This window comes from Rhinopithecus roxellana, chromosome 5 (genome assembly GCF_007565055.1).
Source record: "Rhinopithecus roxellana isolate Shanxi Qingling chromosome 5, ASM756505v1, whole genome shotgun sequence".
NCBI lineage: Eukaryota > Metazoa > Chordata > Mammalia > Primates > Cercopithecidae > Rhinopithecus > Rhinopithecus roxellana.
The window spans coordinates 158,691,253-158,709,553 of NC_044553.1; the positions used below are offsets into that span (position 1 = coordinate 158,691,253).

General features: G+C 54.5%; 1 protein-coding gene across 7 annotated transcripts in view; it reads left to right on the top strand.

Moving 5' to 3' along the window:
• Positions 1 to 18,301, top strand: part of EVL (Enah/Vasp-like) — a 183,055-nt gene that overhangs the window by 152,959 nt on the left and 11,795 nt on the right. For 4 of the 7 annotated variants that reach the window (XM_030931634.1, XM_030931633.1, XM_030931635.1 and 1 more), the window contains exons 4-8: positions 4,862 to 4,921; positions 8,469 to 8,532; positions 12,038 to 12,102; positions 14,152 to 14,381; positions 15,204 to 15,325. In XM_030931634.1, coding sequence (XP_030787494.1) covers positions 4,862 to 4,921; positions 8,469 to 8,532; positions 12,038 to 12,102; positions 14,152 to 14,381; positions 15,204 to 15,325 — 541 coding nt within the window. The remainder of the gene's footprint in view (positions 1 to 4,861; positions 4,922 to 8,468; positions 8,533 to 12,037; positions 12,103 to 14,151; positions 14,382 to 15,203; positions 15,326 to 18,301) is intronic. The other 3 variants (XM_030931636.1, XM_010353662.2, XM_030931637.1) reach the window with 1 other exon arrangement.

The window sequence follows — 18,301 nt, forward strand, 5'->3', positions numbered from 1 at the left end:
GCTCTGCCACCAACTCCTGTATGGCCTTGGCCAGGTGACGGTAAAGATAGTGGCCAGACCAAGCTTAGCCCAGTTCACAGACTCCATCCTTGCTTGGACACTTGTTCGCTTGGTGATAGGAATGGCACCTGTGAGGAAAGCAGGGCCTTGTAACAAGAGGGAGACGTGTGCCGGGGATGGCCCAATCTCACTGTAAAATGAGGGGACCCTCTGGAAAGAGGGAAAGGAGCCAGCCAGAAAGATGGCAGAGCAGGAAGGCCTTAGAAGGACTTGGGACTCTGCCCAGCTCAGACCAGGTGGCTGTCGTTTGTTGGCCAGAAATTCCATCAAGCATTACTGAGCAAGTGCTGGATCCTTTGTCTCTGGCACTCCTAGCATCTCAGGTTCTATCTTTTCAGGAGCCCCAGGGGATGCCTTTCCCATAGAGACTAACTGGAAACTGAGCCCATCCCTTCCATCCAAGAGGAGCTGGGGGCTGGTGTCCCAGAGCCTCATAAATGTTCAGGGGTGGGCAAGAGGAAGGCCTTCGTCAGGAGGAGGGGTCAGTAGTGCCTCACCTCGTCTGCCTGCCTTTGGCTGTATAAATTAATGCATTACCTCAGACAGGAGCCACGCCATTCCCTGCCTACCCCGCACCCGCCACACCTTGTGGGGGATGGATCGCAGAGCAGGGATTCTCCTCTGTAGGGACTCTTAGACATTTATTTGTTTAGAGGTAGTGCATGATATGGAAATCCAAAAAGAGGAATATAAGCCCACAATCCCGAGATAGCCACTGTTAACATGTTAGTATATTTCCTCCTTTGTCCTTTAGAGTTGTAGAAATTTGGAGCTGATGATCCTTGGTTCCACCCTTCTCACTTTATAGAAAACAGAAGTCCAGAGAGGAGAGGGACTCCCACACACCTAACTTACTGGCAGAACTCCAGCAAAGTTCACTGTGAAGGGAATTAGTACAAACCAGAACTGTCCGGAAGAGCACAGCCAAGGCGGGAAGGGACTGGAAGACAGGACGGGGTCCAAGAGAGGCCTGGAGGGGAGTGCACCAGGGCCGCCAGGCCAGCACAGAGAGACGGCCTTTGTGGCCCTGACAGACCACTGGGGGCAGTCCTGGGAAAACAGATTTCACCCTTTGGGAAGAAGACTTTGCCAGTGAGAACCACCCACCCTGGCTAGGGCCTCGCACTCGATGTCAGACCGGGTGGCTCCCAAGGCTCTCTGTACAGCCCTGCGAACCTGTCCAGCTCCTGGGATACCTCTCCTGGTGCCACATGGATGGGCATTGAGGCAGCAAGGCCATTGGGTGCTGAGAGGCTGCAATGTGCCACACTCCTGCCCAAGAAGGGGCTCCACCAGGGGGCTCTGAGCTGCAGCTTCTCACACTCATGCCAGGGCTGGACTCCCCTTCTTGCTCTCCCTGCCACTGTGCCCTGCTTGACCCTTCTTCCTCCGTGTGTCCTATCCCCCTGCAGTCTTGGTGACTCTGTGGAGGGCTTTAGAGTCCTCTGTTTTAGGGTTGGAGCCTGGCTTAACTGTTGACTGTTCAGAGGCCACAAAGATGCTACTTCAGTTCTCCAGCTCTCCAGCTTTCTTATGGGTAAAGTGGAGCTCACAGCAGGATTCCTAGGACCAGGGAGGCTAAACAAGGTGGCATCTGAGTCTCTGGCACAGGATCTAGTACACAGTGTAATAGACACTGAATAAACTTGAGCTCTTTCCTTACCCCAACTCATTGTATTTTCTTTTTTTTTTTTTTTTTGAGACGGAGTCTCACTCTGTCACCCAGGCTGGAGTGCAGTGGCCGGATCTCAGCTCACTGCAAGCTCCGCCTCCCGGGTTCATGCCATTCTCCTGTCTCAGCCTCCCGAGTAGCTGGGACTACAGGCGCCCGCCACCTCGCCCGGCTAGTTTTTTTTTTTTTTCGTATTTTTAGTAGAGATGGGGTTTCACCGTGTTAGCCAGGATGGTCTGGATCTCCTGACCTCGTGATCCGCCCGTCTCGGCCTCCCAAAGTGCTGGGATTACAGGCTTGAGCCACCGCGCCTGGCCAACTCATTGTATTTTCTAAGTGGCACTGCCATTGGTGGCCTGTGATATCTCACTCACTGATAGCTCGTGAGACCCAGTCCTCGGCTCAGCCACTATTTCCCGCTCTGGGAGCTTATGAACCATTAGACTTCGGCTATTTTCTCTAAGACTGTGTCACTCACTCTAGTCTCGCCCAGTAGCTGACGATGCTCAGACAGTTTGCCCAGGGCCAGTCATCCACATACTTAACAAATATGTATTGCATTGACTATAGGTCAAAAACTATGGTAAGTACTGGGAATACAGAGGTGAGCAAAACAGTTATGTCCGTGGAGTTAGTCAGGCTGTTCTGTTGGCCATGCTCTTCCTCCTGCCCTTCCTGGTATGTGCAAGCATGTGTCATGGATCCTGGTGAACTCAGGGACTCACATTCAGAGTCCCATGAGCAGGTGCTCTCCTACACTTGGGCCACGCCTGACCTGGTTCTGTCCTGTGACCCGCCTGAGTCTCAGCACCTCAGCCAGGCTATGAGGAAGTGGGAGGGGAGGAGTGTCACCTGCATCTGGCTCATTCTCTGTGAATCCCATAATGTGCGCCCAGATTTTTTTTTTTTTTTTTTGAGATGGAGTCTCGCTCTGTCGCTCAGGCTGGAGTGCAGTGGTGCAATCTTGGCTCACTGCAAGCTCTGCCTCCTGGGTTCACACCATTCTCCTGCCTCAGCCTCCCGAGCAACTGGGACTACAGGTGCCTGCCACCACACCCGGCTAATTTTTTTTATTTTTAGTAGAGATGGGGTTTCACCATGTTAACCAGGATGGTCTCGATCTCCTGACCTCATGATCTGCCCTCCTCGGCCTCCCAAAGTGCTGGGATTATAGGCGTGAGCCACCGTGCCTGGCCGTGCCCAGATTTTTCCTCTCTTCTGTGCCCTCCCTACCCCTTTCCACTACACCAGGACAGCTTTCTTGAAGATGGCAGTACCTTTCTTTGGAATCTTTTGTCAAATCTTTATGTTAGTGACAGATGCTATAAAAGCCTTTTAAAAAGGTATAATACAAAGACCAGGTATAAGCTCATCTCCTCCTTGGAGCAGCCTGTGAAGGGCACATGGCAATTCTTCATGTCCCTGCTTGCAGAATAGCAACAAAGGAGAGTGACCTGCCAAACACCTGCAGTGTGTCCCAGTAGAGATGCCACCAGACGGGAGCCGGCCTCTTCCAGTGCTCACTCTCCCCAGTGAGAAGGGACTCAGACCTCCTGGCCCCACTCCCTGTCAGTGATATAGACTGCCCTGAGTCTATCAGCTCCTGTCCCCTGTGACTGGCCCCCTCACCCCAACTCACCACCCCCTCCCTTTCAGGAGGGCTCATGACTGAGTCTGGCCCAGCCTTCCCTCCCCTCTTGTGTGTTTCTCCCCACCTCATGGCTCCTAAGAGTGAAAGGGCTCCTCTGAGTCACTGCTGTGTTTGGGAGGAGTGGGTGTTTGATGGAAGTTAGACTTGAAGCTGGAAAGTGGGCCTCCAGGACAGCAGGAAGTCAGCTCCTTCCTGAGAATCATCGTGGTCCAGCGGGCCCTGGAGCAGACCAGCCTGGACTTGAGCCTTGGCTGGGTCTCAGCCTCTGTCCTCCTGCAGCTCTTTGTGTTCAGAGAAGAGGTCAGCCAGGGAACCTATGGCCTGGCCTGCTACCAGGTGTGACCCTGCCACCAAGGGCTGGACCCACATGACACCAGGAATGCCCAGCCACCCTGCTCTTGTTTGATGTTGGACCTAAAATTTCCCTTTCTGATTTTCATTTGTCTGTAGCGTGATGGGTCCTTTTATTTTTCCCTTTTTAATTTTTGAATTTTTTCTCATGCTTGTTTCCTATCTCATCCTCTTTATTTTGACTTAACAAAATTTATCTGAGATGAGTGAGAAGAGGATGAGAGTTTTCTTAGTTGGAGTCCCAAGTCAATGGGCCAGGCCCCTGCCTCGGCAAGATCGGCTCTTAGACTCTACAAGCTTGGGACACTGGGGCCAGCGTCACAAACCCTGTGACTTTGGGCAACTCCCCTCACCCCTGAGAACCACCACCACTCATCCTGTGTACTTTAGGGGGCCATGGTGGGACCAGCTGGGCAATGAGTGCGTGCAGCCTGTAGAGAAGAAGGTGCTCCGCCGAGGGGACCGCACCAGCAAGGCCGCGGAGGCAGAGGGCCACTTAAGCCAGCACACAGGCAGATTCCTGTCCGACTCAGCAGAAAGATCAACGGTGTGCTTTCAACAGTAATGCAAACAAACATTTCCAGCACTTTATGGCTTACCATATGCTTTTTACTCCTAGAGTTTGTTTATTCCTCACAGCAGCTTGGTGAGGTACCGCTATTAGCATTAGTGTATTAGGACTCCCATTTCATAGATGAGGGCACAGTAGCTTGCCTGGGGGTGCATGGCTAGGCAGGTGTGAGGCAGAACGCAGGCCAGGTCCTCTCGTGCCCACTGCCTGCCCAGGTTAGTACCTCATGGGAACAAGACAAGATGTGATCCGCAGACCGTCATTGCTGTACATTTACTGTACAAAGGAGCGCACCTCATGGCCACAGAAGGTGACTCTGCGTTCTGCCACTGTGTGCAGAGCCACAGGTCCTGTAGCAGAAAGGCGTCTGAAACTCACAGCCCTGCGACAAAGGCTGGGTCAGCAGCCCCGTGGCTTTAATTTGTCCCTAATGCCTCTGGTCAGCAGAGGGTACCTGGTGCTGGCAGGGCATCATTACACTGCTGCCTCCTCTCTGGACAAGCATGAACTTGGGGGATCCCTTCTAAGCCCTGTATCTCTGTGGCTTACTTCCTAGGTTTTTGTTTTCACTCAGGTCAGTTCACCATGACTTCTTCACCTGAACCTTTCCCCCAGGGTAAGTGAGCTTGAGCCCCGTCTCCCTTTCCCGACTCAGTTCAGTAGAATATACCGAGTGTCTGATGCGAGCCAGGCTGTGAGGGTGGAGTGCGGAGTGAGACGTGCTCTCTGCCCGTGAGAAGCCCAGGGTCTAGTACGGAAGAGAAGGCAGCTCCCAAATTACTAGAATGTGGGTAAGAAAGCTGTGAGTTTTTAAGAGAGGCGCATAGGCACCGGTTGGTGAGAAGGAGCATGAGGACCTGCGGAGGACTTCATGGAAGAGGTGACCACCAAGCTGGGCCTGGAAGCCTTGCTTGGTGGAGACGGCAGAAAAAGGTGACCCACATGGGTTGAGTAGCGCACAAAACAGAGACGGGAAGCATAGTGCAGCCAGGCCCAGTGTGCAGGTGCAGGTCAGCTATGGAGGGCTGTCGGGGAGGCGCAGCCACAAGGTGGGCTGGGGCCTAGCCTGAAAGCCTTGAATCTTACTCAGTGGAGCCTGGGCCCAACCTAGTGCAGGTCATGTCTGTGTTTTCCAGACATCATTTAGGCCGCACTGTCAGAATGAGAGTGGAGGTGAGGGTCCGAGAGAGAGAGACGCCAAGGCTGCCAGGTGGCGGCAGAGAAGCGGGGCATTCTGTGGGGCAGCCCACACAGCACCAGTGAGACTCCATTACCTAACAAGCTGTGGGAGGCAGAGAGGGAAGAGCTGGGACCCCCACCATCCCCATCACCCTGGCTCCTGTGGGATCCAAGCTCAGCTCAGCTAGAAGTGGCTCTAAGGTACTCGTCTGCAGCATGGGACAGGTGCCACATCCTCCGCCTCGGCTTCGGTGTGCATCACCCAGGGAAGTCGTGTAGTGCCTCACCACTAGACACGAGCCAGTCTGATTACCAGCAGCTAGGAGCCTTCCTTAGCTACTCCTCCCACTGAAGAATCACTTGCTGAGGGGCTGCTGCTTGGAGCTTCCCAAGGGCCACCAGCAATCTGCAGCAATGACCTTCATCCCTGTCCCTCCTGCTGACTGCCACAGGGAAGCTGTGCTGGGGGCAGAGGAGGCCAGGAGTAAGGAGACGATGGGAACCTCAGGTCTGTCACAGTTACCCTGGGTGACATGGGACAGACCCCTGTGCCTTAGCTCCTACCCCTAAAACAAAGGGACTGTACTTCATGATGTTCGGGGCCATGATGGCTCGAAACAATTGAACACTTTCTTAGTTTAAGAAGAATGGCAAGCTTTATGCAATCAATGCAATCAAGTGTTATCCTTTCCTGCTCTGTCGTGTCTAAAACTCCAGCCAATTTTTAATTAGGTCTTAGATGCAGGGGCCAGAGCCCCCTCAAAGGGCCAGGGCTCCTGTTGGACTTCCCCACCCTCTGAAGAAACAGGTTGGGAGGGTGCTGGGAGGACACCAGCCCGGTAGGCAAAATGGGGAATCCAAAGCACAAAACCACACAGGCCTCTGTGCGGGCAGCTGGCTGCCATCTGGGGTCCTGACAAGGGTGGAAGACAGTTACGGTGACCTGGCCAAGGCCAGGCCACAGACACAGAAGGATCTTGCGGCAGCTGGTGGAGCCCAAGCGTGGAAAGGCCTCCATCCTAGGGCAGGGCCAACCCTCAGACCAAATGCTAGACAGGGTCACTGAGACAGGGACTCAGCCCCCAGAAGGACAAAATCCAGATCCAAGAGTGAACTCAGCCCTCGAGACCCAGTCTTAGAACAAGGCGGATGTCCAGTTGTCCAAGGCAGAGCCCAAGGCCTGTGCCAAACTCACAGCAGAGCAGCTCAGGCACAAGTCCCAGGACATGGAGCGGAAATGCCAGGAATTCCTCCCGCCTCAGCCAGGATGAGTGGCAGTCGGGGGGTGGCGGGAACACGTGTCCACAGCACCTTGCACACCGTCCGAGGGCAGCTTGCAGCTCTTTTGGCAGCATATGAGTCTGCCACATTCATTCTTCGTTCTTCAAGCTGGTCTCAATCTGACACCACTGTCTGATTGAGTTTAAGAAAGAAAGTGGCATTTGCACGTGGTTTGCATCTGCCACTTGCTGTATATAAGACCTTGGGCAAGCCATTTAGCCTTTCTGGGCCTGGCTTCCCAGCTGTTACAAGTCCTTATGGGAGCCTTCTTATAGGGTTGTGAGAATTAGAGTTAGATTTAACATTAAATTAAGAAAAGTGCCTGGACATTGCTCTCGTAATATTCACGTATTCATTCCTTCTGTTTCTTGAGAACAAGGAGGGAAGAACCAGTAAGACCTTGGTCCTCTATGAAGTAGGAGGGAGCAGGGGTGTCCCCACATCATCGATGTGGGGACATCCTGGGGCAGAAACAAAGCCACTTCCCCATCTAGTCAGGGAAGTATGAGAGCAGCCTGCCCAGAGTCCCTCCCCCGGTCACTGTGACTCTGTAACTCCCTAGTGACACCTGAGCTGGCAGAGAAGGAACAGTCAGCTTTTTCTTAGGTGGGGGCAGAAGCTTAGCTGTGGCACAGCACAGGAAGCCCTGCACAGACTCCTCTGAACAGGAGGTCTGCACAGCAGGAGGTCCTTCCTTCAGGGTCCAGGGCAGGGGTGTGGCCAGAAAGTTCCGCACCAGTCCAGAACAAGGGGAGCAAGGGCAGGGCCTGGCTCCTTCCCACCTGCAGCTCCAGACACCCTTTGCAGACAGCAGGGGTCACCCCAGGGCTAGAAGCATGGGCCTCAGCTCAGACACACCCAGGTTTTAACTCTGACCGCAACATCTGCCAGCGGTCAGTGTCTGTCCTTTGCTCAGAAAGTGGAATCAGCCGGGCACGGTGGCCCACGCCTGTAATCCCAGCACTTTGGGAGGCTGAGGCGGGTGGATCACAAGGTCAGGAGATCGAGACCATCCTAACTAACACAGTGAAAACCCCGTCTCTACTAAAAATACAAAAAAAAAAAATTAGCCGGGCGTGGTGGCGGGCGCCTGTAGTCCCAGATTCTCGGGAGGCTGAGGCAGGAGAATGGTGTCAACCCGGGAGGCGGAGCTTTCAGTGAGCCGAGATAGCGCCACTGCACTCCAGTCTGGGCATCAGTGAGACTCCGTCTCAAAAAAGAAAAAAAAAAAAGGAAGTGGAATCAAGTGGATTTGTTAGGTTTGGCAATCCCCAGATTCTCTGGTGATTTTAATTAGAACAACCTGGTGGGATGTAAAGAGGCCAGACTCAGTGTTAAAGGGCTGAGGGGATGGTGGCCAGCAAGAAGGTTGAAGCAATAAGAAGATAGTTTGAGAGAGAAGGTGAGCAGGGTCAGTAACTGAAAGGGGTAATTTTTAACCATGTGAAAGAATGAGACCCAAGTGGGTCTCATTTATTGGTTCAGAATGAAGAGCCATGAGTGAGAGAGAGAGAGAGAGGGTGATTGAGAGAGTGAGGTGGGGTGAGTGGTGCACAGGTGTGAGTGAGGCCAACATTTAAAAAGATTCTTAAGGATGTCCCTTCTGCAGCCAGGAGGTAGGCACAGATGGAGAGCGCTCCAGGTGGGTTTGTTGGGGTCTTTCTTTCTCTAACCACTCTGTTTCTGTGCTTCTCTGCCCACAGGCCCCTCCAGCCAGCGTCAGGTGCAGAATGGCCCCTCTCCTGATGAGATGGACATCCAGAGAAGGTAACCCAGCACCCACAGGGGCCAGGCTGATCATCTCCCTATCAGGCTGGGTGGCCAGGGGTGCCTTCAGCGGGTGAGGATGCACCAGCAGCCAGGGCCAGGACTCCTAGAGGCATACACTGCAGGAGGGTGCAGGGTGCAGGCCAGACCAGGAAGAAAGAGGGGGCCACTGCACAGCCGCTAGTCCTGGACACCAAGACCAGGAATGACTGTGGGAGTCTGGCATTCTACAGAGAGTGCTACTGACCTCCAGCGGGACGGCTCTCAGGGTGACCCAGCAGAGCCCAAGTGCTCTCCATTGTCGCCTCACTTCCTCTTCCCCAATGTAGCAGGAGACAGTCCAGGCATGAGGGATTCAGCCTGGGGGGCAGTCGCTCCCATGGATGGGGCTAGGGACCATAGGAATGAACCCGCTCACCCCATGGAGCTTCTAAAGTGTTAGCATGAGGGGAAGAGGGAGGGCCAAGGCTGTTGTCCTGAAATCACAGTCATGGCGGGTCCCCATGGAGCAGCCTCCCGAGGTCACATTGCCCTGAAATGGCAGAGTCAGGACTTGAACCTGTCTGCCCTCTCAGGGATGGGTCCTCTGCCTCTTCTGTGTCAAGGGAGGTAGGGCCCGGCCCGGGCCTTCCTCTCTCAGCTTTGTCAGATAGGGAGTCAAGCTGCAACTCTCTGTGGCTACACTCAAGTCCGGTCCTGGACTAGGAGTCAGGAAAGCCGGTGTGTGCCCCCACCTACCCCTCTCACCAAATGGCATGGGACTTATCCCAAGACCTCCTCTCCTCTGGCCCTTTCCTTAGACTGAGAAATGAATGCCTTGCAACCTTGGGCAAGTTCCTGCTCCAAGCCTCAGTTTCCCGATTTGAAGATAGTGTTGGCTTTGCTCTGCCTGTCTCATCCACTCACCCTCAGGGCTTTTCTTACTGTTGTCCCCATGAGCTGGCTGAAGCCCAGAGAATGGAAGTGACTTGCCCAGAGTAACCAGGGAGTCAGGCAGAACCCAGACTGGCAGTCAAGTCTCACTCCAGCTGCAGCTCCCTGCCAGGACCCAAGGCCGGCCCTACCCACAAAAAGGCGTGAAGGAGTGAGCCACCAGATGCCAGGTGTAAGCGTACAGAAGTGAATGGCCGCTAAATGGGTCCTTCATTTCTCTTGAAACTGCTTCAACACCCGCAGTGCTGAATTCTGTACCCCAGGGCCCAAACCAAGCTGTGTGGGGTCACTGGCCGGCCGGGAATGGGAGCACCGCCTGGCGGTCGAGGTGTGAACAGCAGGGGACATACCCACAAACACATACACTTGCCCCAAGGCAGGACCAAACACAGACACACACACACACACCTGCCCCAAGACCACACACAGACAAGCACACATCTGCCCCAAGGCAGGACCACACACACATACCTGCCCCAAGGCGGGACCACACACACAGATGCACACCTGCCCAAGGTAGAAACACACACACACACACCTGCCCCAAGATGGGATCACACACAAAGACACACACATAAACACCTGCCTCAAGACGGGACCGCATACAGACACACACATAAACACACACACACACACACACACCTGCCCCAAGATGGGACCGCATACAGACACACACATAAACACACACACACACACACACCTGCCCCAAGACAGGACCGCATACAGACACACACATAAACACACACACACACACACACCTGCCCCAAGATGGGACCACATACAGACACACACATAAACACACACACACACACCTGCCCCAAGATGGGACCGCATACAGACACACACATAAACACACACACACACACACACACCTGCCCCAAGATGGGACCGCATACAGACACACACATAAACACACACACACACACACACCTGCCCCAAGACAGGACCGCATACAGACACACACATAAACACACACACACACACACACCTGCCCCAAGATGGGACCACATACAGACACACACATAAACACACACACACACACCTGCCCCAAGATGGGACCGCATACAGACACACACATAAACACACACACACACACACACCTGCCCCAAGACGGGATCACACACAAAGACACACACACACACACCTGCCTCAAGACAGGAACACACACGTGGCAGGGGAGACTCTCGCTTTTCCCATGCCACTTTATTGGAGGCAGGCAGGGGCAAGACTTAGTGAGGCAGAGACTCCAAGCATCCAAACAGTATCATAGGTTCAGACGTGACTTGAGTATTTTTCACACATTGTCATTTTACCATGGTTTTCCAGGTGTGTGGCTCCTGCTGGGGAGGTTTCAGCAGTTTGAGACACTAATATAGATGCTGCTGGGAGCCTTTCAGACCTTAATGCTAAAAGGGGCTTTTCCTTTTTTTTTTTTTTTTTTTGAGACGGGGTCTTGCTCTGTCACCTAGGCTGGAGTGCAGTGGCGCGATCTTGGCTCACTGCAACCTCTGCCTCCTGGGTTCAAGAGATTCTCCTGCCTCAGCCCCCTGAGTATCTGGGATTACAGGCGCACACCACCACACCCAGCTCATTTTTGTATTTTTAGTAGAGACGGGGTTTCACCATGTTGGTCAGGCTGGTCTCAAATTCCTGACCTGATCCACCCGCCTCACCCTCCCAAAGTGCTGTGATTATAGGCGTGAGCCACTGCACCCGGGCATTCCATAATGTTTTAGTTAAGGCATACACCCTACAAGAACCCCATGAAATAGATGTTTCTGGCACTCCCTCCCACCAAGCCCAGAGCTGCCTTCAGAGCAATCCTTAACCCTGTGTTTCCATAGCAGGTGTTCAGTTTGTACCACACCAGCTGAGCTCTTGATGCTGTCTGTGGCCTGCATGATTTCTTAAGGTGCCTCCCACTCCAGAACTCGGTCCCTGGATTCTGTGGATGTATCTGGGGCTCAGTGTCCTCATTCAGCTTGCGTTTAAGAGCACCCTGAGGCCACCCTGCCATAAGGAGCTGGGATGTGAGTTCCCACTGTGGTGCACGTAGCAGTGTGCCACAGCAGTACCAAACGGCCCCCTAGACGAAGGCGGGCCTGTGGCCAGTCTGTGGTAAAGAAAAGGAGAAGTGTAGCCTTTGTGTCCATTTCTGCTGGCAACTAAAACACACCTGAGAACTGTGCCAGGAAAAGCTTGGACCAGGTCCTAAGAACAGGCGTTCCTGAGACTGGGTCTGTTGAGGCCACAGGCCCCCAAAAGCCAGATGTGCTTATCTAGCCCAGGGAAGAGCTTGGTCACTCTAGGGAGTGGAATCACATTGGCCTTCCATGAGGAGCTCTGTGTTCAGTGTGCCTGAGACTCAGGAGACAGCCGGTGCTCCCATTTCGGGAGCTGGACCCAGTCACATCCCCCTCCTGTTAAGTAGAGGCAGCTGTGGCACACAGTGGTGCTTGTGGAGCACTAGCGAAACCTGACTCTGAAGCCGGGGCCTGCGGGCGCAGCGCAGGCACAGAGTGTGCTCTCCAGTGTGGAGAAGTCAGACTGCCCCGCTGTGGTTGCTTTTCAGACAAGTGATGGAGCAGCACCAGCAGCAGCGTCAGGAATCTCTAGAAAGAAGAACCTCGGCCACAGGTGAGAGCCCTCCTCCCCTAGGGCCGACTCCCATGCTGGTGCTGGGTGGTAGCCCCTCCACGTAGATGAGGCCCAGGGACACACAGGGCGCTGTGTGAGTAGCTACGGGGAGCCTAGGTCTCAAAGTGCGACCGCCACTTCAGATGGTGAGGGTAGCAAAGAGAACAGAGCAGAGGCTTGGGGAGTCTGCTCAGCTGGGTCTGGCCACTGCCCACCAACCTCCTCCAGAGTGGACATTCAGCCAGCACTTCCCGTGTCTCAGGCACCGTGCTAAGGGCTGGGGACATGACTACGACTGCAGATGCAGTTCCTGCCCTCAGGGAGCCCACTGTCCAGTCAAGGAGACAGCGAACCCACCCTTGCCGTGTCACATAGCGCACACTGTGGCAAGTGACGAGCAGGTGCTGAAGGCCCACCCTGGGTCAGGGAAGACTTCCCACAGGAGGTGCTGCCACACGTCCGTCTTGGACGTTTGGTGGAGCTTAGCACGTTAAAGGACAAGGACAAGGGTTCTCCAGAAATTGCCGTGTTCACGGATAGGCAAAGGCCTGGATAATTTACCAAGTGCTTTCATGCTCCTTGTCTTGTTTCATTTTCTCAAACACCCTATGAAGTGAGCAGGTAACTATTATCCTGTTTACTGATGAGAAACCCGAGCCCCTACTGGTTCCAGGAGCGCCCTGCTCGTGAGATGCTAACTGACCCCATCACCCCCACCTAACTGCTGCAGGTTTCCTGCCCGCCCCCCACCGGCCACTCTGCATTTCTGATGCAGGTCTGACGCTGTCATCATGTCATGCCTTCCCCATCACTCTTGGAACAGCCTGTGCCCGCCCTCTCTCCCTCTGGTGCCTCAAGCACTTTCCATCCTTTTCCTCCTTCCTCACTCTTTGCCTCCCCCTCTTCACCTAACTGAACCCCTGCTCTCCAGTCATGTCCCAGCTCTACAGTTACTTCTTTTTTTTTTTTTTTTTTTGACACGGAGTCTCGCTCTGTCGCCCAGGGTGGAGTGCAGTGGACGGATCTCAGCTCACTGCAAGCTCCGCCTCCCGGGTTTACGCTGTTCTCCTGCCTCAGCCTCCCGAGTAGCTGGGACTACAGGCGCCCGCCACCTCGCCCGGCTAGTTTTTCATATTTTTTTAGTAGAGACTGGGTTTCACTGTGTTAGCCAGGATGGTCTCGATCTCCTGACCTCGTGATCCACCCGTCTCGGCCTCCCAAAGTGCTGGGATTACAGGCTTGAGCCACCACGCCCGGCACACAGTTACTTCTGTGAGGAAGTCTTCCGTGAACTTCTGGCCAGGCTGGAGCGCCTCTTTGTATGCCAGCATGGCGCTGTGTGCCTGCCCTTGGTAACACTTGTCAGCTTGCCACAGTCCTCCATCTGCATTCACCGGTGCAATTTGTTGACTGTTCCTCACAGGCTGTGAGCACCCTGAGCAGAGAGCTTGTGGCTGGTTTTCCCCAGCACCATACCCAGCACCTAGCACATTGCCTGGCACAAAACAGGTTCAGGCCGCACTGGCAGAGGATGGATGGATGATGCTGGAGCCCAGCACTCAGCATTGCGCCCTGACCCACACCCCCAGTTGGCCCTGGGACCCACAGTACCTGCCACAGCCTCCAAAGACCAAGTGTCAGTCACAGTTGGATCTTGGTGACTAGCTTCTGCCTAGGGGATGCTAGGTTCTTAGAAGGAGCAGAGAAGAGAAGAGGCACAAACTGTAACCAGACAGCTTCCTCTCCCCCTGGAAAAACATGATTGGAGCAAGAGGAAATTGCCTGGGCTCAAGGAATGTTAAGCAAATAGAGGACACTGTGGGTCCAGCCAGGCCCCGGAGTACTGAGGACACCAGAATAGGGAATAATTGTGCCAGAGCCAAGTTCATCCCATGGGGGCTTCCTGGATGAAGCAGGCCTGGAGCTGTTCCTCATCCCTCTGAGGAGCAGCCTGCCCTCTGTCCTTCCTCTGGGGAACCTGAGCTGAGAGCAGCAGGCTTAGCCCCGGCTGAGTGCTGGAGCTGGCTGAGCCTCACTGTTGCGTTTCAGGACCCATCCTCCCACCAGGGCATCCCTCATCTGCAGCCAGCGCCCCCATCTCATGTAGTGGGCCTCCACCGCCACCCCCACCCCCAGTCCCACCTCCACCCACAGGGGCTACCCCACCTCCCCCACCCCCACTGCCAGCTGGAGGAGCCCAGGGGTCCAGCCACGACGAGAGCTCCATGTCAGGACTGGCCGCTGCCATAGCTGGGGCCAAGCTGAGAAGAGTCCAACGGGTAAGACCTCCTGTGCGTGGGGCGGGAATGGGACCGAGGGACGCTTATGCCATCTGCAAAGCGATTGTGTGCCTTCCCCCGTCTGTGAGGCGCTGAGCAAGCTGCTTCCCTGCCCCAGCTAGCTGGCCCTTGGCCCCTTTTTCTCAAATAAATCGCATGGGACAGCAATTTGAAATTATGAGGTGCTTTAGTTAGCCATTGAGCCTCACATTGACCTTCATGCGTGGGGCAAGAAATATGTCCCGCTTTAGAGATGAGGAAGTGGAAGCACAAAGAGCTTGAATAATTTGCTCAAGTCACACCGTTTATAAATAGCAGATTTTGGACTCAAGCCTGGGTCTCCTGAATCTAAGTCCATTGCCCTTTCCACTGTACAAAGCTGTATCCTGGCAACTAGGTCCACCTGGCTGTTTCTTCCCTAACCCTTGCTCATATGTTCTGGAACTGTGCTTGTAAGAATAGCTGTGATACAGACCTTTGGCCTACATTGTGTTCCTTCCCACAGAACAGTCTCTTCTCCCCTCCCTCCCTCCCTCCCGCCATGTGTCATGGCTGGTCTTGGCAAAGATACTGACCATGAGCTGCAGGCCTGGGGCATGTCTGCGACCTGTGTGACCTGGGCTGGTCCTTGTCCCTCTGTTGATTCTGGTTTTCTCCCCCGTGGGGTTGGGGAATAATGGACTAGATGGTCCCTGAGGCCCCTTGCAGTGCTGCTGCCATAGGATTCACACGCACACAGTCCCCTGCATCCCCTCACATAGTTGCTGCTCCCTGTTCTGCCATCAGCAGCAGAATCTAAAACGTGGCCTCCTTTTTTCTCAGCCAGAAGATGCATCTGGAGGCTCCAGTCCCAGTGGGACCTCAAAGTCCGATGCCAACCGGGCAAGCAGTGGGGGTGGCGGAGGAGGCCTCATGGAGGAAATGAACAAACTGCTGGCCAAGAGGTAGGTCTCTACACCTCCCGAGACTTGTTGTGCCTAGTGGGAAGCTCCTGGCCCCAGTGCTGCACAGAGAATCCTTGCTTGACCCCAGAATCTTTGTTCCCTGGGTTTAGCCAAGCAGGGGAAACTGTTACTTAAGTTTGCCCTTCCCAAGGGGTTAGTGTGAAGCAGCAAGCCCACAGGAGTCCTCTAAACTCCAAATCCTTCATTTTAGCTCAGCAAGTATTTCCTGAAGCATCTATCATGTACTAGCCCTGTCCTGAGCAGAGATAAATTTGGAGACAATTTCAGAGATAAACACAGGAAAAAGAACAGTCCTTGCTCTTAAGATCCTAACAGAAATAAGATGTGGCCACAGTGGTCGAGTTTGCAGAGGACACTCTGGTGAATGTGTAGTGAAGGCGCCCCATCCTCTAGGGTTCATTATGGAGGACTCAGGAGGAGTTATGAAGGGTAGGAGCCCAGAGGGCATTTCCCTGAGCGACAGAGAGAGAGCAGTTCCATCTACATCCCGGCTGGACTCTAGGGCCTGAGACCTGGCCATGTGTGTCTGCTCGCTGCAGCAGGTGTGGCTGCAGCCTGCCATTGTGGCTCTCTGCTCTTCCCCAGATGAAACCCGAGCAGGTGGGGAGATCATCCAAGTCTTTCTCAAAAGGGATGCAAAGCTTGGATTTTATTTTAAAATATGACTTGGCATCAGGAATGTGCTCACCTTGGACTACCAATATCGTGGCTCACCTAGGCACCAGAGGGCACAGGAGCAAGCCTCTCCTGCCAGAATAGAGGAAGCTACAGCAAGGACCTTGTTCCCTTGGTAACCCCACCTCCACCCCCTGCCACTTTGTTGCCTTCTCCTGGCCCTCCCAGCTGCCTTCCAATTGGCTGACGCAAGTAAGAACTTTGGGTATGCCCAGGGTCTTCATACTGCAGTCCTAGTTCCTCTCATTACCTTCCCGTGGCTCCATGAGGATGACGCGAGATGACAGAGGCCCACAGGTGCAGGCAGCTGGTGTGGCACTTCATGGCGGGGGCACAGCCTGGGTTTCCTGCCAAGGGCCTCTTTGCGTGCATCACAGATGGCAGGGAGGGGAGGCTCCGCGTGTTTCAGGGAACAGCAAGGTGGATCCGCAGCACGGGCCTCGGCGTGTGTAAATCGCCAAGACAGGAGGCAGGCTCCTGAGCAGTTTCCTGTGAGTGAGTCCAGGTGTGTGGGGCTGACAGCGGTCACACAGAGGCGAAGGGCTCCATGAGGGAGAGGCCGGGAGGGCTCACAGAAGGATGAGGATGTCCTGTGCTGTAAGGGGGACAGTGGGCAGAGTTAAGGTAAAGCTGGGAAGGCCGACACCCCCTGTGCCTGGAGAGCTAGGTGTGGAGGAAATGGACCAAAAGTCCGGCTGGAAGAGGGAGCCTCCTGGTGCAGGGCATCCAGTTCCACCCCAGAGCACTCAGAGGGGAGGATGGGCCACAGAGAAATAGAAATTGTTTTGGAAAAGAAAATATGAATGCTCTCCCTGAGTCCTAGACCAAGCTGAGGGGAAGCGCCTTTCTGTCTAAGAACAGGAAAAGGCCAGTATTGCCAGGAGCCAGTGAGATGCCAGATGCTGATGGGAGAGCCAAGGCCCTCCCGAGAACACACATGCTTTGCATAGCTCAGCAGGGATCCATCAGGTTGCTCTTTGAAATCCACCTTAGTGATGGCTCCTGGGTGGAGCTGACGATGACAATGCCCTTGCCAGGTTTCTTTTCATGTTGGTTGTCTCCTGCCTCTGAGGGCATGCAATTGAGTCTCTCTGCCAGTAGTGGAGGACAGGAGGGAAATAAACATGGACGGAAAGCCCCTGTTTAGCAGCACTTTCACAGACACTCCTCCCGCCGACACCCCCTGCGAGCGGGTGGCTTGATCAGCGTTCTGTTTCTAGGAGATGGGACGCCGGCTGCTGGGGGGCAGCTGGTGAGGTGAAAATGATTGTGGCTGGGCCAGTTAGGAGACTCTGACAGTCCAGGAAGAGATGATGGGGGCATGCAGGAAGATGTCAAAAGTAAAGACAAAAAGGACAGGCGGGTACGCAGATTTAGAGGTAGAACTGACCAGGCTGACTGTTATAAGAAGCTGGTGTCAGGGGTGGTTCCCTGGTTTCTGGGCTGAGGGACGAGGTGGGCAGACCTGTCCTGAGATGAGAGCTAAAGAAGGGGCCCCTGCTGTAGCTGAGGAGGCTGCCAGGTGGGCCCATCACAGACAGAGGCCATGGCCCCTCGCCACACCTCAGACCAGCTCCATGCTTGATGGGCAGTTCATCTCAAGTTGAAGAGCCACAGAAGCCTATCTCTGGGGAACACTGAGGGTCTGCCTGTGTAGATCTGGGAGGTCAACAGATACCACTGGGGCCAAAAAATATGGGTGAGGTTTTAGAGTACATGAAACGGGGATTCATACTGGGGAGGTGTGCAAACCGACTCAAGGGTGTCACGTGGACCTATTCCAGGGCTCCTCTTCTGAGCATTTCCAGGCTCTGAGTGGCATTCTAGATTGGGGAGGGCATGGCTGGGTTAACTGAGTTCCGAGACACGAGGGCCTTAGGGTGAAAGTGGCCAATGTCCTGACCTGTGTGACAGACTGCAGCCCAGGGAAGTGCCTCTCTGTCCCATGTGGCCAGGTCTTCGGTGTCCTGGGAACAGAGCACGCCCGCCTCCCCTCCACCCCTCAGACACTGCAGCTGCCGCCAGTAGAGCTAAACAGACACAGAGGCATCTCGCCCTCTGCCTAAACCAGTTTTGTGTCCCAGGCCATGAGCACACAGAGGGCCTGGACATCTGCCTGGGCCTGGCTCCTCACCAGACTGGGCCTGGACAAGCCGCCTCCTTCACATCATCATTTTCCCCCACAGGTTTATCTGAGGACTGGGGTGGGTCTGGCAGGGAGGAGGCAGAAGAGTTCTGGGACAGTGTGAGAACGTGAGGAGCTGATCTGTATCTTCCCCT